This window comes from Columba livia, chromosome 2, assembly GCF_036013475.1.
Source record: "Columba livia isolate bColLiv1 breed racing homer chromosome 2, bColLiv1.pat.W.v2, whole genome shotgun sequence".
In the NCBI taxonomy this organism is placed as follows: domain Eukaryota; kingdom Metazoa; phylum Chordata; class Aves; order Columbiformes; family Columbidae; genus Columba; species Columba livia.
This window is the reverse complement of record NC_088603.1, coordinates 252823-276915: the sequence shown is the minus strand read 5'-3', so window position 1 is coordinate 276915 and position 24093 is coordinate 252823. Positions and strand designations below refer to the sequence as shown.

The window sequence follows — 24093 nt, the reverse complement described above, 5'->3', positions numbered from 1 at the left end:
TGGGTGTCTGTGCAGCAGTGCTGGAGCAAGGGCTGGCTGGGTGTCCATAGAGCAGTGCTGGAGCAGGGGCTGGCTGGGTGTCCATACAGAAGTGCTGGAGCAGGGGCTGGCTGGGTGTCCATACAGCGGTGCTGGAGCAGGGGCTGGCTGGGTGTCCATAGAGCAGTGCTGGAGCAGGGGCTGTCTGGGTGTCCATAGAGCAGTGCTGGAGCAGGGGCTGGCTGGGTGTCCATACAGCAGTGCTGGAGCAGGGGCTGGCTGGGTGTCCATAGAGCAGTTCTGGATCAGGGGCTGGCTGGGTGTCCATAGAGCAGTTCTGGAGCAGGGGCTGGCTGGGTGTCCATACAGCGGTGCTGGAGCAGGGGCTGGCTGGGTGTCCATAGAGCAGTGCTGGAGCAGGGGCTGGCTGGGTGTCCATAGAGCAGTGCTGGAGCAGGGGCTGGCTGGGTGTCCATAGAGCAGTGCTGGAGCAGGGGCTGGCGGGATGTCTGTAGAGCGGTGCTGGAGCAGGGGCTGGCTGGGTGTCCATAGAGCAGTGCTGGAGCAGGGGCTGGCTGGGTGTCCATAGAGCAGTGCTGGAGCAGGGGCTGGCAGGGTGTCCATAGAGCAGTGCTGGAGCAGGGGCTGGCTGGGTGTCCATAGAGCAGTGCTGGAGCAGGGGCTGGCTGGGTGTCTGTGCAGCAGTGCTGGAGCAGGGGCTGGCTGGGTGTCCATAGAGCAGTGCTGGAGCAGGGACTGGCTGGGTGTCCATAGAGCAGTGCTGGAGCAGGGGCTGGCTGGGTGTCCATAGAGCAGTGCTGGAGCAGGCGCTGGCTGGGTGTCCATAGAGCAGTGCTGGAGCAGGGACTGGCCTGGTGTCCATAGACCAGTGCTGGAGCAGGCGCTGGCTGGGTGTCCATAGAGCGGTGCTGGAGCAGGGGCTGGCTGGGTGTCCATAGAGCAGTGCTGGAGCAGGGGCTGGCTGGGTGTCTGTGCAGCAGTGCTGGAGCAGGGGCTGGCCGGGTGTCCATAGAGCGGTGCTGGAGCAGGGGCTGCCTGGGTGTCCATAGAGCAGTACTGGAGCAGGGGTTGGCTGGGTGTCCGTAGAGCAGTGCTGGAGCAGGGGCTGGCTGGGTGTCCATAGAGCAGTGCTGGAGCAGGGGCTGGCTGGGTGTCCATAGAGCAGTGCTGGAGCAGGGGCTGGCTGGGTGTCCATAGAGCAGTGCTGGAGCAGGGGCTGGCTGGGTGTCCATAGAGCAGTGCTGGAGCAGGGGCTGGCTGGGTGTCCATAGAGCAGTGCTGGAGCAGGGGCTGGCTGCGTGTCCATACAGCAGTGCTGGAGCAGGGGCTGGCTGGGTGTCCATAGAGCAGTGCTGGAGCAGGGGCTGGCTGGGTGTCCATAGAGCAGTGCTGGAGCAGGGGTTGGCTGCGTGTCCATACAGCAGTGCTGGAGCAGGGGCTGGCTGGGTGTCCATACAGCAGTGCTGGAGCAGGGGCTGGCTGGGTGTCCATAGAGCAGTGCTGGAGCAGGGGCTGGCCTCGTGTCCATAGAGCGGTGCTGGAGCAGGGGCTGGCTGGGTGTCCATACAGCAATGCTGGAGCAGGGGCTGGCTGGGTGTCCATACAGCGGTGCTGGAGCAGGGGCTGGCTGGGTGTCCATAGAGCAGTGCTGGAGCAGGGGCTGGCTGGGTGTCCATAGAGCAGTGCTGGAGCAGGGGCTGGCTGGGTGTCCATAGAGCAGTGCTGGAGCAGGGGCTGGCTGGGTGTCCATAGAGCAGTGCTGGAGCAGGGGCTGGCTGGGTGTCCATAGAGCAGTGCTGGAGCAGGGGCTGGCTGGGTGTCCATACAGCAGTGCTGGAGCAGGGGCTGGCTGGGTGTCCATAGAGCAGTGCTGGAGCAGGGGCTGGCTGGGTGTCCATAGAGCAGTGCTGGAGCAGGGGCTGGCTGGGTGTCTGTGCAGCAGTGCTGGAGCAAGGGCTGGCTGGGTGTCCATAGAGCAGTGCTGGAGCAGGGGCTGGCTGGGTGTCCATAGAGCAGTGCTGGAGCAGGGGCTGGCTGGGTGTCCATACAGCAGTTCTGGAGCAGGGGCTGGCTGGGTGTCCATAGAGCAGTTCTGGAGCAGGGGCTGGCTGGGTGTCTGTGCAGCAGTGCTGGAGCAGGGGCTGGCTGGGTGTCTGTGCAGCAGTGCTGGAGCAGGGGCTGGCTGGGTGTCCATAGAGCAGTGCTGGAGCAGGGACTGGCTGGGTGTCCATAGAGCAGTGCTGGAGCAGGGGCTGGCTGGGTGTCCATACAGCAGTGCTGGAGCAGGAGCTGGCTGGGTGTCCATACAGCAGTGCTGGAGCAGGGGCTGGCTGGGTGTCCATAGAGCAGTGCTGGAGCAGGCGCTGGCTGGGTGTCCATAGAGCAGTGCTGGAGCAGGGACTGGCCTGGTGTCCATAGACCAGTGCTGGAGCAGGCGCTGGCTGGGTGTCCATAGAGCAGTGCTGGAGCAGGGGCTGCCTGGGTGTCCATAGAGCAGTACTGGAGCAGGGGTTGGCTGGGTGTCCGTAGAGCAGTGCTGGAGCAGGGGCTGGCTGGGTGTCCATAGAGCAGTGCTGGAGCAGGGGTTGGCTGCGTGTCCATACAGCAGTGCTGGAGCAGGGGCTGGCTGGGTGTCCATAGAGCAGTGCTGGAGCAGGGGCTGGCTGGGTGTCCATAGAGCAGTGCTGGAGCAGGGGCTGGCTGGGTGTCCATAGAGCAGTGCTGGAGCAGGGGCTGGCTGGGTGTCCATAGAGCAGTGCTGGAGCAGGGGCTGGCTGGGTGTCCATAGAGCAGTGCTGGAGCAGGGGCTGGCTGGGTGTCTGTGCAGCAGTGCTGGAGCAGGGGCTGGCTGGGTGTCCATAGAGCAGTGCTGGAGCAGGGGCTAGCTGGGTGTCCATAGAGCATTGCTGGAGCAGGGGCTGGCTGGGTGTCCATAGAGCAGTGGTGGAGCAGGGGCTGGCTGGGTGTCCATAGAGCAGTGCTGGAGCAGGGGCTGCCTGGGTGTCCATAGAGCAGTGCTGGAGCAGGGGCTGGCTGGGTGTCCATAGAGCAGTGCTGGAGCAGGGGCTGGCTGGGTGTCCATAGAGCAGTGCTGCAGCAGGGGCTGGCCTCGTGTCCATAGAGCAGTGCTGGAGCAGGGGCTGGCTGGGTGTCCATACAGCAGTGCTGCAGCAGGGGCTGGCTGGGTGTCCATAGAGCAGTGCTGGAGCAGGGGCTGGCGGGATGTCTGTAGAGCGGTGCTGGAGCAGGGGCTGGCTGGGTGTCCGTAGAGCAGTGCTGGAGCAGGGGCTGGCTGGGTGTCCATAGAGCAGTGCTGGAGCAGGGGCTGGCTGGGTGTCCATAGAGCAGTGCTGGAGCAGGGGCTGGCTGGGTGTCCATAGAGTAGTGCTGGAGCAGGGGCTGGCCTCGTGTCCATAGAGCAGTGCTGGAGCAGGGGCTGGCTGGATGTCTGTAGAGCATTGCTGGAGCAGGGGCTGGCTGGGTGTCCATAGAGCGGTGCTGGAGCAGGGGCTGGCTGGGTGTCCATAGAGCAGTGCTGGAGCAGGGGCTGGCTGGGTGTCCATAGAGCAGTGCTGGAGCAGGGGCTGGCAGGGTGTCCATAGAGCAGTGCTGGAGCAGGGGCTGGCTGGGTGTCCATAGAGCAGTGCTGGAGCAGGGGCTGGCTGGGTGTCTGTGCAGCAGTGCTGGAGCAAGGGCTGGCTGGGTGTCCATACAGAAGTGCTGGAGCAGGGGCCGGCTGGGTGTCCATACAGCGGTGCTGGAGCAGGGGCTGGCTGGGTGTCCATAGAGCAGTGCTGGAGCAGGGGCTGGCTGGGTGTCCATAGAGCAGTGCTGGAGCAGGGGCTGGCTGGGTGTCCATACAGCAGTGCTGGAGCAGGGGCTGGCTGGGTGTCCATAGAGCAGTTCTGGAGCAGGGGCTGGCTGGGTGTCCATAGAGCAGTTCTGGAGCAGGGGCTGGCTGGGTGTCCATAGAGCAGTGCTGGAGCAGGGGCTGGCTGGGTGTCCATAGAGCAGTGCTGGAGCAGGGACTGGCTGGGTGTCCATAGAGCAGTGCTGGAGCAGGGGCTGGCTGGGTGTCCATACAGCAGTGCTGGAGCAGGAGCTGGCTGGGTGTCTATACAGCAGTGCTGGAGCAGGGGCTGGCTGGGTGTCCATAGAGCAGTGCTGGAGCAGGGGCTGGCTGGGTGTCCATAGAGCAGTGCTGGAGCAGGGACTGGCCTGGTGTCCATAGACCAGTGCTGGAGCAGGCGCTGGCTGGGTGTCCATAGAGCAGTGCTGGAGCAGGGGCTGGCTGGGTGTCCATAGAGCAGTGCTGGAGCAGGGGCTGGCTGGGTATCTGTGCAGCAGTGCTGGAGCAGGGGCTGGCCGGGTGTCCATAGAGCGGTGCTGGAGCAGGGGCTGCCTGGGTGTCCATAGAGCAGTACTGGAGCAGGGGTTGGCTGGGTGTCCGTAGAGCAGTGCTGGAGCAGGGGCTGGCTGGGTGTCCATACAGCAGTGCTGGAGCAGGGGTTGGCTGCGTGTCCATACAGCAGTGCTGGAGCAGGGGCTGGCTGGGTGTCCATACAGCAGTGCTGGAGCAGGGGCTGGCTGGGTGTCCATAGAGCAGTGCTGGAGCAGGGGCTGGCTGGGTGTCCATAGAGCAGTTCTGGAGCAGGGGCTGGCTGGGTGTCCATAGAGCGGGGCTGGAGCAGGGGCTGGCTGGGTGTCCATAGAGCAGTGCTGGAGCAAGGGCTGGCTGGGTGTCCATAGAGCAGTGCTGGAGCAGGCGCTGGCTGGGTGTCCATAGAGCAGTGCTGGAGCAGGGGCTGGCTGGGTGTCCATAGAGCAGTGCTGGAGCAGGGGCTGGCTGGGTGTCCATAGAGCAGTGCTGGAGCAGGGGCTGGCTGGGTGTCCATACAGCAATGCTGGAGCAGGGGCTGGCTGGGTGTCCATAGAGCAGTGCTGGACCAGGGGCTGGCTGGGTGTCCATAGAGCAGTGCTGGAGCAGGGGCTGGCTGGGTGTCCATAGAGCAGTGCTGGAGCAGGGGCTGGCTGGGTGTCCATACAGCAGTGCTGGAGCAGGGGCTGGCTGGGTGTCCATAGAGCAGTGCTGGAGCAGGGGCTGGCTGGGTGTCCATAGAGCGGTGCTGGAGCAGGGGTTGGCTGGGTGTCCATAGAGCGGTTCTGGAGCAGGGGCTGGCTGGGTGTCCATAGAGCAGTGCTGGAGCAGGGGCTGGCTGGGTGTCCATAGAGCAGTGCTGGAGCAGGGGCTGGCTGGGTGTCCATACAGCAGTGCTGGAGCAGGGGCTGGCTGGGTGTTCATAGAGCAGTTCTGGAGCAGGGGCTGGCTGGGTCTCCATAGAGCGGTGCTGGAGCAGGGGCTGGCTGGGTGTCCATAGAGCAGTTCTGGAGCAGGGGCTGGCTGGGTGTCCTTACAGCAGTGCTGGAGCAGGGGCTGGCTGGGTGTCCATAGAGCGGTGCTGGAGCAGGGGCTGGCTGGGTGTCCATAGAGCAGTTCTGGAGCAGGGGCTGGCTGGGTGTCCATAGAGCAGTTCTGGAGCAGGGGCTGGCTGGGTGTCCATAGAGCGGTGCTGGAGCAGGGGCTGGCTGGGTGTCCATAGAGCAGTTCTGGAGCAGGGGCTGGCTCGGTGTCCATACAGCAGTGCTGGAGCAGGGGCTGGCTGGGTGTCCATAGAGCAGTGCTGGAGCAGGGGCTGGCTGGGTGTCCATAGAGCAGTGCTGCTGCAGGGGCTGGCTGGGTGTCCATAGAGCAGTGCTGGAGCAGGGGCTGGCTGGGTGTCCATAGAGCAGTGCTGGAGCAGGGGCTGGCTGGGTGTCCATAGAGCAGTGCTGCTGCAGGGGCTGGCTGGGTGTTCACAGAGCGGTGCTGGAGCAGGGGCTGGCTGGGTGTCCATAGAGCGGTGCTGGAGCAGGGGCTGGCTGGGTGTCCATAGAGCAGTGCTGGAGCAGGGGCTGGCTGGGTGTCCATAGAGCAGTGCTGGAGCAGGGGCTGGCTGGGTGTCCATAGAGCAGTGCTGGAGCAGGGGCTGCCTGGGTGTCCATAGAGCAGTGCTGGAGCAGGGGCTGGCTGGGTGTCCATAGAGCAGTGCTGGAGCAGGGGCTGGCTGGGTGTCCATAGAGCAGTGCTGGAGCAGGGGCTGGCTGGGTGTCCATACAGCAGTGCTGGAACAGGGGCTGGCTGGGTGTCCATAGAGCAGTGCTGGAGCAGGGGCTGGCTGGGTGTCCATAGAGCAGTGCTGGAGCAGGGGCTGGCTGGGTGTCCATAGAGCAGTGCTGGAGCAGGGGCTGATTTACTTTGTGGTCACCTCTCCAGTCGTTTCCTTGGACTGTATATGTCTCAGGTTTGGCTGGGTCAGAGTTGCTGCGCAGCCAATGAACGTACAGGAGCTGCTGAATTGCTTTTGCTAGAACTTTTAGAGTAACTCATCAGGACTCCTCATAATCCTAATTCATAGATGTGACTGAATGACTTTTTTTGTGTAATTAAAGATTCACATACAAACAGTGCGTAGCGTATGTATTGAATCCATCTGCCCGCATCAGTCTGTGCTGGTGAAAGCCTTGCTTAACTGTTGCTTGTGTTGTTGCAGGCTCTTGCATTTTCAGTGGTCCCTGCACGTGCTGTGCAGTTCAGAACGGCACAGTCTTCAGTTGCTTTGCACGTTGCTGGACGGTGTTGCCGGCTCTGGCAGGCAGTCAGAAATCCGGACACATTGCCTCTTAGGGACCGGGACTCATCGGGCGGCACAGAGGGGACATCTGGCGAGCGCCAGCCCTCAGCTGTCCTTTGAGCACCATAGACACCTCAACGGTAAACGTTTGCCAATAAGCTATAGGCTAAAGCTTCTTATCAGGGAAACTGCCCAGTAGCGGGTAAGTCAGGTTCCAGTTGTTGTCACTCATAATGTAGAAATGTTGTCTTCTGAACACTATTTTTGAAATGTGTAGGCTGTGTGGCTCAGGATATAGTCAAGCTTGTCAGACTTGGGACAGCAAGAGGCTTTTGTTACCTCTCCCAAAGATGGAAATTATAGGCTGGCCTAATTCTAAGGAAGTTGCCAAACCTCTATTGATAGATGTCTGATGATTTTTCTTTTAAGTAAATGCTAAAACTGCTTTGTTTGTCCTGCTGAGGTGGTGAAGAATGCAGCTTCAATCATTATTTCCTACCTGAAACTGATCAAATTCTACTTATTATTTTTTCCTGGAAATTTTAGTGATATCCAGCTTTCCCCTGGAAAGAGACATCAGTCTGGAAGGCACGCTGTTCTGTGTCTGTTTGTTTGTTTGTTTTCCTGTCTTCAGTTTAAACTAAACGAAGGTGTGCGGGTGACAGCGTGGCGGCTGTCTGCCACAACAACCCGCCTGGTCAGGCAGACAAAGGCTTTCGTGGACATCTGGAGGAAGCGCCGTGGTTGCAGGCGCTCACGGTGTTGGGGGGACTTTACCACCCTGTCTGCTCTGAGGGCAGGAGCCCTGGCACAAGCGCTGCAGGAGAGTCCCGGAGTGCACTGATGACACTTCTTGACACGGGTGCCCAGCAAGCCAACAAGGGGAGGTGCTCTGCTGGACCCGCCGCTCCCAGAGAAGGAAGAGCTGGTTGAAGATGTGAAGGTGAAGCAGCCCTGGCTGCCGCCTCCGTGAGATGGCAGTTTGCCATCCCGAGAGAAGCAAGCAAGACCTGGGCTTCAGGAGAGCAGGGTTTGGCGTGTGCAGGGATGTGCCCAGAAGGATCCCCGGAGGACAAAGGGGCTCAGGGCGGCTGGCTGAACTCAGGGACAGCCTCTTCAAAACAAGGGGAACCATCAGACCAGCGTGCAGAAAGCTGAGCACGCCTGCAGGAGGCCAGCAGGGTTGAGCAGGGAATTCCTGCCTGGCCTCGAATACAAAGCGGGAGAGCATGGAGGTGTGAACAGGGGGGTGGAGGGATGGTCTGTCCAGCCAGAGCAGCACCGTGGTGCCCAAGCATGCAGGCGTGGAATTAGGAAAGTCAAAACTCCATTGGAATTGAACTTAGCAATGGATGTGATGGGCAACAAGGAAGCCTTCTGCAAGTGGATCAGCAGTGGAAGAGTAAGGACAACCTGGGTCTTCTGGGTCTGGTTCTGCCGCTCATGTCAGAAGCCATGGAGAAGGCTGAGGCACTCAGGTTGTCTTTGCCTCCGTTTCTCCTGCTAAGTCCTGTCTCCAGGCCTCCCAGGTCCCTGACCCTACGTCAGAGTCAGGGGCGCGTGGCTGCTCAGAGGGACCGTGACAAGCTGCAGGAACACGGCGGCAGTTCAATGTTGTGAAGTTCAACAAAGGCAAATACAAAGTGTGCTCCTGGGGTAGAGTGACGCTGTGCAGTGGTACAGGTGGATGTCAATGGGGTAGAAAGCACTTTTGCAGAAGAAGACCTGGGGATCCTCATGGACAACAAGCGGAGAACAAGTCTGTGAGGTAAGCCAGCCGTGACAAAGGTCAGCTGCAAAATGGGCTGTATTAGTGCAGGTGTTGCCGTGAAGTCGAGGAAAGAGAGTGTTCCTTGCTACACCACACTTGTGAAAGCGCCTCTGGGCACAGGAGCACAAAGACGTGGCATCGTGGAGCGAGGCCCACACAGGACCGGAGTCCGAGGGCCGGAGCACAGGCCCACCAAGAGAACCTGGAAAGGGAGGTCCCGTTGGGACAGTGACGAAGGGGCAAGGCCAGACTCCCCTCGGAGGTGCACAACAGGGTGGGAGGCAGCCCAAGCGCACTGCAACATGGCAATTGACTCCGTATCAGGAACTCGTTTGGGTTTTTGATTTTGTAACGGTACCATGGTGGTACCAGAACACTGGAACAGGCTGCCACGTGACGCCGTGGGATGTCCGTCCTTGGCTGGAGGTGTTCAGAACCCGACGGGACCAGGTGCTGAGCGACCTGGTGTGATCTGAACTGGTTTAGCGCAACAATTGGTCTGCACGACTTCCAAAGGTCCTTCTGGTCCGGATTACCTTGTGATCACTGCAGGTTAACCCCAGCCTTTAGAAAGACGTTATCTTACTAGTGCTAGCAATAATCTGTTCCAGTTATCCGTGTGATTCTAAGATGAGGTTTGACATACATGCTTTCAAACCTCAGTTGATGACGTGCTGCTGCTAGGTACTTTTTGTGGTTTCTGAGATAGATAAAGGCCTGAACAGAGAATTCAAGTCATGAAATACTCTTTACACATTGATAGTTAGAACTTTTGCAGAAGAGAAGAGACTTGCAAGTTCTTAGGGCACACCATGTAAGAGGAAAGAATTAGGCAGGCTGCACGGGTCCTTATCGCATGGACACCACGGTGACTGTCGTTCCGTTACCTATGAAGAGAACTGAAAAATAAATTCTGTTCTACCTTTATTGTTTTGAGCTAAGACGTACCAGAAACAAATAAAATTCTTCATCATGATGTGGTATTGCTGGGGCTCCCCTTTAATTTTCCTTTCACTCTTGAGGAGAAGTTGGGAAAGAGTATCAAGTTGGAACGTTATCGTGCCTCCAAAAGATTATTCCAGTGGTAGGGTGAGAACGCAGAAGAGCGCAGGAGCAGCCAGAAGCGGTCTGAGCCCACTTGGGTCTAGCCCAGCGTCCCGTCTTCACCGTGACCGTAACACGTGCCCAGAGAAGAGCACAAAGCACAGGCAGGTACAGTTCTTCTCCCAAATACTCTCCCAGCCTGCACCATTTGCAGTTCAAGGGTTTACACACAGTGTTATCTTTGGCTATTTTTAAAATGTTTATGCTTTCTTAACATCTTACAAAGTTTAACGTCCACTGTGATTATAGGAGTGAATAGGAAATACCCTTTCACTTCCATGAGGTAAGAGATGTAAAGTGTGGATGTAAATATTTATGGGAGGTTACTGCTGTTTGTACAAACTCGCTAGAAGTTTCGTCCGGCCCTGGGTCCGGTGCCGTGCGCACCAGCCGGACAGTTTGTACCACAGCCGCGTGTGTGCTTTGTCTCGGGGGCCACATCCTGCTCCGTCACCCGCCAAGGAGCCCTGAGCTTGGAGCTAAAAGACTGCAACTATGTTCTGGGTCCAGGATTTTTAATTAGTTGCAGTACAAAATGATTAATTTCCTCTGTGTAGAAGGAACTGAGGAATCTTCTGTGTAGGATGGGGTAGAAGCATTGGGGTATTTTGTTGGGTCCAAAGATTTGCATTCACTGTGGGGCAGAGCATTGCCAAGCTCATTGGTGTTTGCAGGGCAATGCTTGCTCTTCGTGCTTCGCCCTTAAAAATGTTCATATTCCTTTATTCTTCTGCTAACACTTCAGGAAAGAACACAAGCTGAAGCTGAACGGAGATTTTGGCTCCGTGGTTTCTGCTTCTCCGAAGTGTCAGTCCTGCTGTGAATACAGCAGCTGTTCCAGCATGTCAAAACAAATAAGGTTAAAGATACTTTTTTTATGATGTTTGATCAGTCTAAATACAGAAGGCAGGAATTGTTCCTGGAAAATAAAAATATTGAGGGAAGGATGACAAGAGCCTGTGCACCGGCAGTTTGGAGAGGGCCGCAGGGAGCGCCCGCCCCAGGGCCCCAGCTGCGCAGGGAGGCGGCGAGTGGCGCTGGCGGGCGGCAGGTTCAGAACGCGCCCGGGCCGCCGCTGCTCCGTACGGTGCTGCCAGCGCGGCCTGGGACAGGGCGCCTTGCGCCGAGCCCCGCAGCGGTTCTGCCCCAGCACGGCGCAGCGGCAGGGCTGTGCCTGGGGTCTCACAGGTGCGCGTGTCTTACACCACAGGGAAACTGTAGACTTGTGGTTCTAAAGCAAAACAAGAATACCAACTAGTTTTAATTCCTATAGAAAAGAAGTAGTATAATAATTAAATATTTTAGTTATACAGGTGAAAGCTAGAGTGGATATTGTAGAAATAAACAAGGCAGTCCAGCAGATTTACTGTAATTACTTACAGTTCCTTTCTTTTATATTTTGCCTGCATGAGTTATTCCAAGAACCAGCTTTTTCATAGAAGGCTTTACTTGCCCATTTCCAAGCTCAGATTGTTAGACCTTCCTCCTAATCTACTTCATGTTACCTCCCCTACTAACTTGTCTGGAAAAGGGAAAATAAAAAGGGTGTTTCTCAATAGAACTGATGTAATTTAGCTAATATATTAGAACATGAGATCAGAAGTTGACACCTTACAGCTGGTCACGTTGAAGTCTGATGTGAAGGTCAATTCCACCTCAGCTGAGAAGTTGTTTCAACAAACCTTGACTCCCTAAATGACAGGTTTTGCTTACCGTGGGTAACACTTTAAAAATGACATGAACACCCCCCCTTTAGTTTTAGTCTGAAGAGACCCAGCACTCTTAGTTTGCTCTTGCGCTGCGAGAGCAGCGGCTCCCAGGCTGCTCACAGCTGAGCCTGGACTGACAGACAGGAGCGCGGTGCCCGGCTGCGGGCCCAGCTGCCAGCTCCGTGCCCCGCTCGCCCGCTCCCGCGCGTACCACGTGCCCTGCCCTCGGTCGGGAGCCGCTCTCTGGGGCTGGGGAGGGTCGGTGTCACTGCGCTGGCGCGCGGCGGGTTCTTCCCTCCCGTGCCGGGGTGTCCCTTGTCTCCAGTGCTGGTGTGTCCTTTGTCTGTCTCCATTGCTGGGGTGTCCCTTGTCTCCAGTGCTGGTGTGTCCCTTGTCTGTCTCCATTGCTGGGGTGTCCCTTGTCTCCAGTGCTGGTGTGTCCCTTGTCTGTCTCCATTGCTGGGGTGTCCCTTGTCTGTCTCCAGTGCCAGGGTGTCCCTTGTCTCCAGTGCTGGTGTGTCCCTTGTCTGTCTCCAGTGCCAGGGTGTCCCTTGTCTCCAGTGCTGGTGTGTCCCTTGTCTGTCTCCAGTGCCAGGGTGTCCCTTGTCTCCAGTGCTGGTGTGTCCCTTGTCTGTCCCCAGTGCCAGGGTGTCCCTTGTCTCCATTGCTGGGGTGTCCATTGTCCGTCTCCAGTGCCGGGGTGTCCCTTGTCTGTCCCCAGTGCCGGGGTGTCCCTTGTCTCCATTGCTGGGGTGTCCATTGTCCGTCTCCAGTGCCGGAGTGTCCCTTGTCCCCAGTGCCGGGGTGTCCCTTGTCTCCAGTGCCAGGGTGTCCCTTGTCCGTCTCCAGTGCCGGGATGTCCCTTGTCCCCAGTGCCAGGGTGTCCCTTGTCCGTCTCCAGTGCCGGGATGTCCCTTGTCCCCCGTGCCAGGGTGTCCCTTGTCTCCAGTGCTGGGGTGTCCCTTGTCTGTCTCCAGTGCCGGGGTGACCCTTGTCTGTCTCCAGTGCCGGCGTGTCCCTTGTCTCCCGTGCCAGGGTGTCCCTTGTCTTCCGTGCCGGGGTGTCCCTTGTCTGTCTCCAGTGCCAGGGTGTCCCTTGTCCCCAGTGCCGGGGTGTCCCTTGTCTGTCCCCTGTGCCGGGGTGTCCCTTGTCCCCAGTGCCAGGGTGTCCCTTGTCCCCAGTGCTGGGACGTTCTTGTTTCCTCCTCAGATCCGGGAGCTGGTTCCTGAGTCCCAGGCCTACATGGACCTGTTGGCCTTTGAACGCAAGCTGGACCAGACCATCATGCGGAAGCGTGTGGATATTCAGGAGGCGCTGAAGAGGCCAATGAAGGTACGTCATGGGCTGTTTGTGCGTTGAGCTGGGGGGGAAATAATCCTTGTGTTAAATGGTGGAATGATCCTTCCAGTAAAGGTCCTGTTAACAGAGGTATTTTGAAACGGGTCAGAAAAAGTTCCTAAGAATAAGCAGATGGGGAGCAGCATGTGGTGGAGAGAATGCCCTGACATTACAGCTCTAGCTTGTGGAAGCCTTTAGGAAGGGCAATAATAGTTTCTGGATGAAGAAACACTGGTTTTGGAGCTTCCTATTAGGATGATTAAAAAGAAGAAAATAAGACACCAGAGGGATGTGCTGAAGAGATGTATTAAATTCAGTCAAAAGCTAAACTTGTGGAATAACAGAACGTGTAATGGGAAAATTACAGAAAAATTGTTAAAGATCCTGCAGAAATGTCCACATTTACATAGTCTGTAAAAGGATTATTCTTATAAGAAAATAATGGAGGACATTTTCTGCAGTTTCTATTGGACTAAGTCCAGAACTTCACTGTTCACAATAGCCTGCTGAAATTATCTTTTCCGAAGTTTTCCGAGTCTATTCGACTGAGTCATGGAAAGGTTTTGGTAGGAAGAAGCCGCGGAAGTCGCTAGTTCCGTCTCCTGCTCCACACGGGGCTGTCGAGTTCTGGTCGAGTTCTGGAAGCCTCTAGGGCTGGAGGTTTCACAGGCAATCTGTTCCGATGAGTGGCCGTTCTCATTGTGAAGAGTTTCTTTTCATGTCGTATTTAAGTTCTTGTGGCGGTATCGAATGCTCGTGCTCGTTCATGTGGTGGATTCTGTAGTATGGGGAGTTTTGCAGCTGTGTGTCTCCCGTGGAGCGCAGCTGTCGCTCTCGTTTGTGCCGCAGTAATGGGTGTCATCTGAACTGCGATCGAGATTCCGTTTTGTTTGTCGCTGTAGGTACCTGGTAAGATGTGGAAGGCTTTTACCTATGATGTTTTTTCCAGTCGGTATATATGAAACAGAAAAAAAATAGAAAATGTTAAGTTCCATTAACATACCTGTTTTGTAGATCAGAAGCCAAAGTGTGGATGATTTAAATCACAAGCTTGCAGTTAAAAAGTGTTGTGTACAGCTGGTTGGACTGTTAGAAGGAGTAACCGGCCACGTTTAACCGTAATTGCAGACTTAGACCGGCATTCCCGTGCCTGCGGGAGCGTGTTGGTTCCGTGGCCAGCTCCCTGGCGAGGGAGGTGACAGCCCCGCGGCTCCAGCTCAGCGCTGGGGAGCACCCGGGGGCGCCGCGCTGCAGAACGTTCGGTGTACATCTGGGGCTCAGCAGACACACCTGGAGCACCCGTTCCTCAGCTAGTTGCGTCTGAGGAACGGCCAGGCAGCAGCTTTTCCAAGACCTGTCACAACAGAGTTAAGCCTGGATAAATCTGGGTTGTTCTGATGTGGAGTATTTTCATTTTATTATAGTCTGAGTATTAGTAACAGCAATAAAAGTTCTCTCTGCATTTCCATCTCTTATCAAACTCTCTTAGTTTTAAAATCCTTAAAGCAGTGGTTCCCAAACCGAAATTGTAATCGTGGGAAAATGTTGATTTTGTCTGAGTTATGTGATAATACGTAGGGAATGTGCAGGACTGCTCAGAGTTATCAGTTGTAGCTGCAGTTATACTGATCACAGTGATGGAGCTGTAGCTAGAAACCACAAGTTAATAATGGTCTAGTGTTGCTCAGGCTGTTATTATTCTGGAGGAAGCATAGGGGGAGATGTTTTAACCGCTTTCGACTGAGGACGGCGCATGAAGTACGCGGGCACGCTGACCGTGCACAGCCGCGGTGCTGCGGGCCGGGCCGGCGCCAGCGCGGTCCGCCGGGAGGAGGGGACAGCCCCGGCCCGCCTGCCCAGCGGCCTGTCGCGCCGCCGGCCCCGGCCCCGCCCGGTCCCGTTCTGCCTGCCGGGCCGCTGTGTCCTCTGCGCTCCCGGACCGATCTGTCTCGACTCCCAGCATCGCTCCTCCGCGGGCGGCGTTCGCTGCCACGCGTGGAGAGAGCCCTCGGCTGGCTGTGGGAGCCCCGCGCGCTCTGTCAGGATCCCCGCAGGAGCCTCGAGGGGCCGTGAGGAGGACGGGGCTGTGGGACCGGGATCGAGGGGCCGTGAGGAGGACGGGGCTGTGTGACCGGGATCGAGGGGCCGTGAGGAGGACGGGGCTGTGTGACCGGGATCGAGGGGCCGTGAGGCGCACGGGGCTGTGGGACCGGGATCGAGGGGCCGTGAGGCGCACGGGGCTGTGGGACCGGGATCGAGGGGCCGTGAGGAGGACGGGGCTGTGTGACCGGGATCGAGGGGCCGTGAGGAGGACGGGGCTGTGGGACCGGGATCGAGGGGCCGTGAGGCGCACGGGGCTGTGGGACCGGGATCGAGGGGCCGTGAGGAGGACGGGGCTGTGTGACCGGGATCGAGGGGCCGTGAGGCGCACGGGGCTGTGGGACCGGGATCGAGGGGCTGTGAGGAGGACGGGGCTGTGTGACCGGGATCGAGGGGCCGTGAGGAGGACGGGGCTGTGGGACCGGGATCGAGGGGCCGTGAGGAGGACGGGGCTGTGGGACCGGGATCGAGGGGCCGTGAGGAGGACGGGGCTGTGTGACCGGGATCGAGGGGCCGTGAGGAGGACGGGGCTGTGTGACCGGGATCGAGGGGCCGTGAGGAGGACGGGGCTGTGTGACCGGGATCGAGGGGCCGTGAGGAGGACGGGGCTGTGTGACCGGGATCGAGGGGCCGTGAGGCGCACGGGGCTGTGTGACCGGGATCGAGGGGCCGTGAGGCGGACGGGGCTGTGTGACCGGGATCGAGGGGCCGTGAGGAGGACGGGGCTGTGTGACCGGGATCGAGGGGCCGTGAGGCGGACGGGGCTGTGGGACCGGGATCGAGGGGCCGTGAGGAGGACGGGGCTGTGGGACCGGGATCGAGGGGCCGTGAGGAGGACGGGGCTGTGGGACCGGGATCGAGGGGCCGTGAGGAGGACGGGGCTGTGTGACCACCTGTGGCTGGAGGTACACACAGAGCCTGGAGGAAACAGGAGCCGTGTGGCTCAGCTCCAGACGAGCAGATGTCATTAAGGAAGAATGCATCACTGAAACTCTGCGCTGCTAGGGCTATGGTGAACTTTGGGAGTGGGATTTATTTGGCTAAGTATAGACACCTACATTGTATTTATTTATAGGTAAGCCAGTGACCCTGGGCTCCCTTTATAGTCGAGAGGTTTGGTCAGTGTAGGCAATGGAGTTTAATGCACAGTTCTTCTCATACAGAAGGAGATACTTGAAAGAATACAGATAAATCATGCTCTAAAAAGTGCCTGTTTCTCTCTGTTGTCTAAGCCTGAGATAACTAGTCAGTTGTGGACGAAGGCATAATATTAAGCCTAAGGCGATTTTCATCCCGAGGCTCACACGGTGGCTCGCGTGGCTGGAAGGAGAGCGTCTGGTGACCCGTCCCACAGGCAGGGCTCCCGCTCCGGCCCCGTCGCCACGGGGAGCAGCCCGGCCTCGCCCGGGCCAGGGGCTGTCACCAGGACGGTCACGTTTCACGGGGAGCTGGGGTGGGACACTGAGTTCACCGGAACTCCGCGTAGCTGCAGTTTTTCAAACTAAACTATACTCACGGGTGCTCCATTTTTAGGTTAAAAGAGAGTAGTAGCATCTGAATACAGTCACATCTCTCTCCTGGTTTTGTAAACTGAGGTTCCTTCCCCACTTTCAGGTTTTAAGTTGACCGAGCAGTTGCTGTGGGATTGTTGGCAGAACGGAATGTCCGTTGTTTCTGATCCCTGGGGTCCTGCCGGGTCCCCTGCCCTCCCAGGCAGGACTGGGTTGTTTCTCAGGGTGCCTGGCACACCTGTCGCTGTACGAGACTCGTCGTTTCCATGTACTGAGATTTTTCTGTCATGCTCTGAACTCTACTGTTACTGAGCTCCTGGAATCAAACCTGCGCTCACTCCAGTCGACAAATGCCATAGCTATCATTTATCATTCCTCACAGGATGTTATGGAGAAGGAGGTGGGGATTGCTGAAGCACATTCCTGTCCCGTTTCAGCTGGTGCAGATCCCTCTGCGGCACCGGGACAGCACGCTTCCTTCTCTGTGGTTGTCACGTTGGTCTCGGTGCTGGCTGGGATTAGCTGGAGGAATTTCTGCTGTAAAATGGTTGTAAATTGATTGGAAACATCATTAAAGGTGGGATTTGTTATTTTTGTATAATAACAATATTATGCAGCTGAGATAAATGATCTTCGGATAGGTCAGTAACTAGAATTCCTTGTAGCAACAGAAAAGCTCATGCTGCTGCAGCAGACCCTGGTGATATCTCATAGGATTGTTAAAGCCGGAGTATGGTGTCATTGATGCTCAAAATGAACAGTTCAAACTATAATGATCATGCAGAAGAAGAGCTGCTGGACCAACCCAGCAAAAGGAAGATTCAGTGTCGCTTGGCTTTTCTGTCTGAACACAAAAAAAACCCGGGAGAGACCGGGAGTGGCTGCGTTTTTGATAGGGGGAGGAAAAGGATCAACATTTAAGCTGGAGGACAATGCTGGCACAAGAACAAATGGGGAAAGGATGACTGTACAAATATTAGGCTTGAAATTAGAAAGAGGTTTGAATTGCCAGAGAAGCAAAATTCTTCCAAATCCAGGAGAGGAAAGAAAGATTTCATCTTTGAAATCGCATTTCAGGGGTTCTGAAAAGCATTGCAGGATACAGCCCTGCGAGCTGGACTCGCAGGTGAGACCCATCGAGCAGCACGGCGCGTTTGATAAGGTGTGTCACAGCTCTCCAGGTGGAATGTCTGCACCAGCCATTTGAAGTAGAAATGTGTTGAAAACAAACCAGAATTTATGGCAATTCAATTTAAACAAAACAATTTATTGAGTGAGTATTATTAGGAATTTTCTTATCTTTAATCATCAGCCATAACATTTACAGAATTTAAATAAAAAAGCGCTAAATAGCTTACAGTTTGTCTAGTGTGAAGAGAGAGCCTGGCAACAGATATATCTCCTGATTAGGAAACACTTGTACATTGGGAGAGTTGGTCATGACTTGTGGTTTTCTTGCTGGTCTTGGCCTTAACACATAAATGGATCTTCAGTCACCCAGTCTCTGAGGGTCCCTCAGAATCAGTGGGCCTTGGGTGGGTCCACCTCCTTTTGGACACCTGAACCCCAGGAGTCCCCAGGCTGTCCTGTCTGCACCGATCTGGGGTTCTCCACGTGTGATTGCGTTGTTGAGAGGACCGGGTGTCCCGTGGGCCCGGCCCAGCACGTTCCCACGTTCCTGGCCGGCTCGGTGCCCGGACGGTCACTCGCTGTCCCGCGAGCCCGCGGCCTCACCCACGGCACCCCTGCGGCTCGGTCCAGCCGCCGGGCACAGGCTTCCTCAGCCTGGACACAGACAGGCCCAGCACATGCGCATCTTAACCCATCCCAAACCCGCTCAAGCGTTTGATGAGAACGTGGTTTGGTCTTGCACGATCGCCCTCTCTCTCCCACGTGCAACAGGAGTGGGGAGGCTGCTGTGTGCCGGTGTCCTTACTGACAGGGACCAGCACAGGACCGCAGCTGGGCTGATGCTGCAGGGACCTCTGGAGGTCACCGTGCTCAGGAAGGGCCAGCTGGCGCTGGTCACGCAGGACCGCGCTCAGACAGCCTTTGAACGTCCCCACGGTGGACGCTCCACAGCCCCTCTGCGCGGTGTCTTCCCATGCTGAATCTTTCATAGGAAGGTGCCAGAAGCCCTTCCAGCTGTAGGGAACGGTTCCACACAAATTCCAATAATCAGAGTTCAGTGTGTATTCAGACGCAGAGGGGTTTTAAAATGGACAATTTATTTGACTGGATATTTGTGGGATCTGTGCCTAATACAGCTGCTCCAGTCCCTTCTCCATTTGTTTGTCTGGTTTTGTTTTACTTGTTTTTAAAGAGCTTTTGGCTTTGGTCCGACAGCTGGTAGTTCAAAAATATATCAGTTGAAACTGATTAATGTGCATATTTATGACCACTAGAGCAGGATGTCAGAAATGTAATAGATCTTTTGTTGTCGGGTCTTTAAGTCAACACTGGACGTCCTTTAAGAAGAGCTGTTGATGAATGATTAGAGCACGTGTTGCACGGGAGATCGGTCTGGAAGATAAAGTCTCTTCTGGCTTAAAAACTGCAGATTTTAAATCTGAGTTCTGTGACAGTCAGTCCTCTGGTAAACTGCGGTTCATTGTGCTGCCACCGATCAGGTTTGAATTTATGGTCTTGTGACATAATTCTATGTGGTTTCCTTTTTCGCATTGTGGGATAAGGAAGAGGCCAACACCTGATCTTCTTCAGATCAGCCCATATTTACATGTGCCTTTCAGGTTTTATGACGTTCTGTTTTCACCGGTAGCGTCTCGGTCCCGCTGGTCGCTGCAGGGCGGGAATTGCTCAGCGCCCCTCGCCGTCCTCGGCGCCGGCGTGCGGCTCCTGACTGCCCAGAGCCGCTGCAGCTCACGCGCAGACTGTTGTGCCGCTGTTCTCCGCTTCGTTCCTCTGCAACATCTGTTCTGCATTTTTTAGGGTTTTTTCTTTATTGTTGAAGCTTTTATAGAACTGTCTACAGGCGTTTTTCATGTGTTGGTGCAAATTTGAACTCAGCAAATATTAGGTAGTTCTTTTCAGTCTTCATGATAATTGCATCTTCTACCAAATCACTGATTTTCCTGCTTCGGTTTGACCATTTTAAGTTCTTGTCCATCTTCTGTTGTCGTGAGTTACCCAACTAATTTAGTTTAATCTACAGATTTTGACATGTTGGTGGCTGCTGCCCCGGCTGAGCGACACCTCTGTATTCCAGTCCTGATATGGACACTCTGTTTCATTTGATTCTCTTGGAATGGTCAGACTTGGATACTTGTTACTGCTGGTCATTGTTCTTTTTGTCTCCAGATTTCTAGTCTCCACGCTGCTTTATCTCCCACTGTTCTTTTTGCTTCCTAAAAGGTTTTTGCGGGACCGTGACACAGTTGCTGTGTGTGCAAAGACAAACGGATTTTGTGCACGAGGCTTTTGTGCAGCGTCGGGTGACGCAGCAAGTGGTCCTTCGGCTGCGCACAGAGCCGTTAGCGCGGTGCCGTGCGCGACCGGCAGCCTGGCTCCCTGGCCCGGCCGGCACCGCCCGTCCGCTCGCAGCTCGGTGACTTTGGCGGAAGCCCCGGGCGCCGCTCCCCGCCACGGCTCCTGGGGTTTCGTGTCCTGCCCGAGCGTCCCCCGGGGGACACCTGAGCTTCAGGTTCATGGACGTTGTCCTGAGGGTGTCACACAGATCGGTCTCTTCGGATGCTCCGTTTCTGATTTGACTTTTTAGGGATCTAATGCTAATAGAAACTGAAAGAAAAATATGACACTCTAAACCAGAGTCAGTTTTCTGAAGGACTTGATGCATTTCCAGCATTCCAGCCGTTTACTGCCACTCGGGGCCGTACTGCTGTGTGTGAAGGTGACACTGAAGAACAGGAGCTGCAGTTGTGCTGCCCGGCGCTCCTGCAGCTGCTGCTCAGACCCGTCTGCAGCCACACGGGCGCTCCCGCCCCGGCGCTGCTGTCGCCGCTGACGTGACCCGTCTTCTGTCACACGCGCTTCTGTCTTCCTTTTCTTTTCCTCAAGGAGAAGTTGTAAGTGAAATACAGTGCTTTTAGGGGAAGGCCTTTCTTTTTAATATGACTGCTATTTCAAGTTCGTTTTGCTGAAGACAAGTCAAAGATGCTTGTTGAAGATGTGTATCTTACACAAGAGAACAAGCAGATGAAGCGTTTATTGATCTTTTGGACAGGAGGTTATTTGGTTTACAGCATTGATTGGGCCTCTGTGCAGTTCCTGTGTTGAGCTTTGTCTTTGTGGGTGCCAAGTCCCGGTGTGTCTGAAGAGATGGAGTGTGCTGCTTTCTTCTTGCCCTGGAGCTGTCAGTTTCCTCTTTAGTTTTTCCTCAAGTTACTGAGAACCCTACCAGTAAAACACAAGTGCACAGGTTTGGTTGGTTGCTCTCCTGTTCTCTGAGAAGCTACCATACAGAGAGAATAGGTTTTAGATCTGTGCTATAATGTGCGTTGCTAAGAAATGTGCAGATTTATTGAAGGTCGATGGCTTCGTGTCCACTGCTGTATTTAGGATGCAAGGTGCCCGAGCTGCACGCGGCTGCTGTTGTGCCGGTGCCGCTGGGGTGAGGTGGAGCCACTCAGCTGGAGGAGGAGGAGGATCTTGCTCTCAGAGCCTTCTGGAAATGAACCCGACGTTATCGTGGAGCCCAGGGGTGCTCGTGTGAACTGAGTGCAGTGGTTGGGTGAGTGTCTTCACACAAGGACACTTCGTGGTCTGTGTGGTGGCTGTAAAACCCAGCCAGTGCCATTTTGGTTTTGTCCTTCCCTGAGCTCAGTTTTGACTCTCTGCGTCACCTCTGGGCTGACTTCTTCAAGACTGGACATCCTTATGACGGCAGTACAGCTGTGGGTGCTGGAGTAGATCCCTGCAGGAGGATTCAGACTCTGCTCTTGGGTCTCTCGGTCGGGTGGGATGGCAGCGGAGGTCACGGTAGAGGAGAAGGAGCCTTCTGGTCCAAGGAGAACGTTCGTTTGTGGAGCTGCGGTTCTGATGTTTTGCTGGAGTTGTCTGAATGTATTTTCGTTAACACTGCTCAAAGAGTGTGTTACCAGTGCGGGGGATAAGCGTGCGCTGGGCAAGCTCGAGTGCCATCGTCTGGCTCGGCATTGCACTTGGCCAGCGTGCCCTGGGCAGAGCTGCTCCCCGGTGCCTTTTACCGGGAGCGATGGCGCTGGAACACGAACCGCGTGTAAGGAGGAGGTGGTGGAGGGAGGTCTGGGAAGCAGAAAGAAGGGAAGCATGGAGCAGCGGCCCATAAGGGAGCAGACGGGAGGTGGACGTGTCGGAACAGCTTCCGGTGGCAGTTGTGCGGGCTGGAGTGCCTCTGGGTCTGTGCCCAGGGGACACGTTGGGCTGCTCCAGCTGTGTTCACGGGCAAATGCCCTGCTCACAGTTTTTTTAGACTGCTGTTGGTTTAGATTTATTTACTCCATTTTACCCAGAAAATGTGACTTTTTCTTTGTTATGTTCCCTTATTCTGCTTTATATTCTAACACAGATTTTTAATAGATTCAAAGCCCATTTGGTGTTGGGTCCTCTTGCTGTGCAGTTGGTCTGTTTGACGGAGTTCCTGGCTATTTCTTGTAAGTCAGAAGCAAGGATCTCTCTGTGGTTACATTGGGAAGATAATCATTGCCTTACTAGTGTAGCAAATCTGCGGTACCTTTATGGCCAAAGCGCGCAGACAGGCGCGGGGTGCAGGCTCCGCGTGTTGCCTGCTGGACAGAACGTCTCCGCGCAGCAGGGACCGAGGGCCGAGCACTCACTGTACTTACAGGTTGTCAGTGCTGTTTGTGACGTGTTCGAGGCAAGGGATAAATGGTTTTTTATCTAAAATCGAGCTGTGTAGAAAGCAGGGCAAAAGATAACTGCAGAGGGAGCCATTATTTAGGGAGTTTTATTCATAATTATTCTAAGTTCCTTTGTAATGACAGTGGGGGAAGAAGTGACTGATTTATAGGCATTACAGTGAAGAATGGATTAAATTTGAGGAAGAAAATTTGTTGTGTGGAAGAAAACTGTTTAAATTGGAGGGAGGGATGCGGGAGAAACAAAGCAGCGGGCTGTGCCGGAGCAGCGGGCGCGGGCTGTGCCGGAGCAGCGGGCACGCGAGCTGTGCCGGAGCAGCGGGGCGCGGGCTGTGCCGGAGCAGCGGGCACGCGAGCTGTGCCGGAGCAGCGGGCGCGGGCTGTGCCGGAGCAGCGGGCACGCGAGCTGTGCCGGAGCAGCGGGCGCGGGCTGTGCCGGAGCAGCGGGCACGCGAGCTGTGCCGGAGCAGCGGGCGCGGGCTGTGCCGGAGCAGCGGGGCGCGGGCTGTGCCGGAGCAGCGGCATGCGGGCTGTGCCGGAGCAGCGGGGCGCACGGGCTGTGCCGGAGCAGCGGGCGCGGGCTGTGCCGGAGCAGCGGGCGCGGGCTGTGCCGGAGCAGCGGGCGCGCGGGCTGTGCCGGAGCAGCGGGCACGCGGGCTGTGCCGGAGCAGCGGGGCGCGCAGGCTGTGCCGGAGCAGCGGGGCGCGCAGGCTGTGCCGGAGCAGCGGCATGCGGGCTGTGCCGGAGCAGCGGGGCGCACGGGCTGTGCCGGAGCAGCGGGGCGCACGGGCTGTGCCGGAGCAGCGGGGCGCGCGGGCTGTGCCGGAGCAGCGGGGCGCGCGGGCTGTGCCGGAGCAGCGGGCGCGCGGGCTGTGCCGGAGCAGCGGGGCGCGCGGGCTGTGCCGGAGCAGCGGGCGCGCGGGCTGTGCCGGAGCAGCGGGCGCGCGGGCTGTGCCGGAGCAGCGGGCGCGCGGGCTGTGCCGGAGCAGCGGGCGCGCGGGCTGTGCCGGAGCAGCGGGCGCGCGGGCTGTGCCGGAGCAGCGGGGCGCGGGCTGTGCCGGAGCAGCGGGGCGCGCGGGCTGTGCCGGAGCAGCGGGCGCGCGGGCTGTGCCGGAGCAGCGGGCGCGCGGGCTGTGCCGGAGCAGCGGGCACGCGGGCTGTGCCGGAGCAGCGGGGCGCGGGCTGTGCCGGAGCAGCGGGCGCGCGGGCTGTGCCGGAGCAGCGGGCGCGCGGGCTGTGCCGGAGCAGCGGGCGCGGGCTGTGCCGGAGCAGCGGGCGCACGGGCTGTGCCGGAGCAGCGGGGCGCACGGGCTGTGCCGGAGCAGCGGGGCGCGGGCTGTGCCGGAGCAGCGGGCGCGCGGGCTGTGCCGGAGCAGCGGGCGCGCGGGCTGTGCCGGAGCAGCGGGCGCGGGCTGTGCCGGAGCAGCGGGCGCACGGGCTGTGCCGAAGCAGCGGGCGCGCGGGCTGTGCCGGAGCAGCGGGCGCGCGGGCTGTGCCGGAGCAGCGGGCGCGCGGGCTGTGCCGGAGCAGCGGGCGCGGGGCGCACGCCAGGAGCGCCGCGGGGGAGCCGCGTCCGGCTTGCGCGCGGCTGGGAGAAACAGCGGGGGGTTGCAGCGGAGAACGCGGTGTCTGGGAGGGTGTTGTGCGTTCGGCGGCGCCGTCAGGCGTCCTCACCTGCTGCGTTGTAGGAGGACTGTCCAGGAGGCTGGAGCCTGAAAGCCAGCACAGAGGAGGGCAGCTGAAATACTCAGATGTGAGTAAGGATGTTACTGCAGAGGGTGATCTTAGTGACGAAATGTCAGACCTCGGGGAAACAGACTCGGTTCCTTTGTGGTATGGGGAGATAGGAGGAGAAGAGGAGTTTCCAGGGCAAAGGGGAGAGTGGAGAAGGTGTCTTTGGGAATGGAGTTGGTGATATAAACCTGGAATATCAGGAGAGTATCCACGATGAAAGAAGAAAAGCTGCTGATGTATATGGATGCAGGTTTTCAAATCATCTAGGTGGGGATAAAATTTAGCAACAGTGCATATAATGTGCAAGTTAATTTGAAGAGT

The 24093-nt window shown here is 57.1% G+C and overlaps 1 protein-coding gene across 11 annotated transcripts in view; it reads left to right on the top strand.

Moving 5' to 3' along the window:
• Positions 1 to 24093, top strand: part of SMARCD3 (SWI/SNF related, matrix associated, actin dependent regulator of chromatin, subfamily d, member 3) — a 101906-nt gene that overhangs the window by 56283 nt on the left and 21530 nt on the right. For 8 of the 11 annotated variants that reach the window (XM_065054978.1, XM_065054976.1, XM_065054979.1 and 5 more), the window contains one exon: positions 12465 to 12587. The exons of 1 other annotated variant lie outside the window; for it this stretch is intronic. In XM_065054978.1, the coding sequence (XP_064911050.1) occupies positions 12465 to 12587 (123 nt within the window). Of the gene's footprint in view, positions 1 to 12464; positions 12588 to 14331; positions 14663 to 22546; positions 23792 to 24093 lie in introns of those variants that run through there. 2 more of the 11 variants (XM_065054973.1, XM_065054969.1) reach the window with 2 other exon arrangements.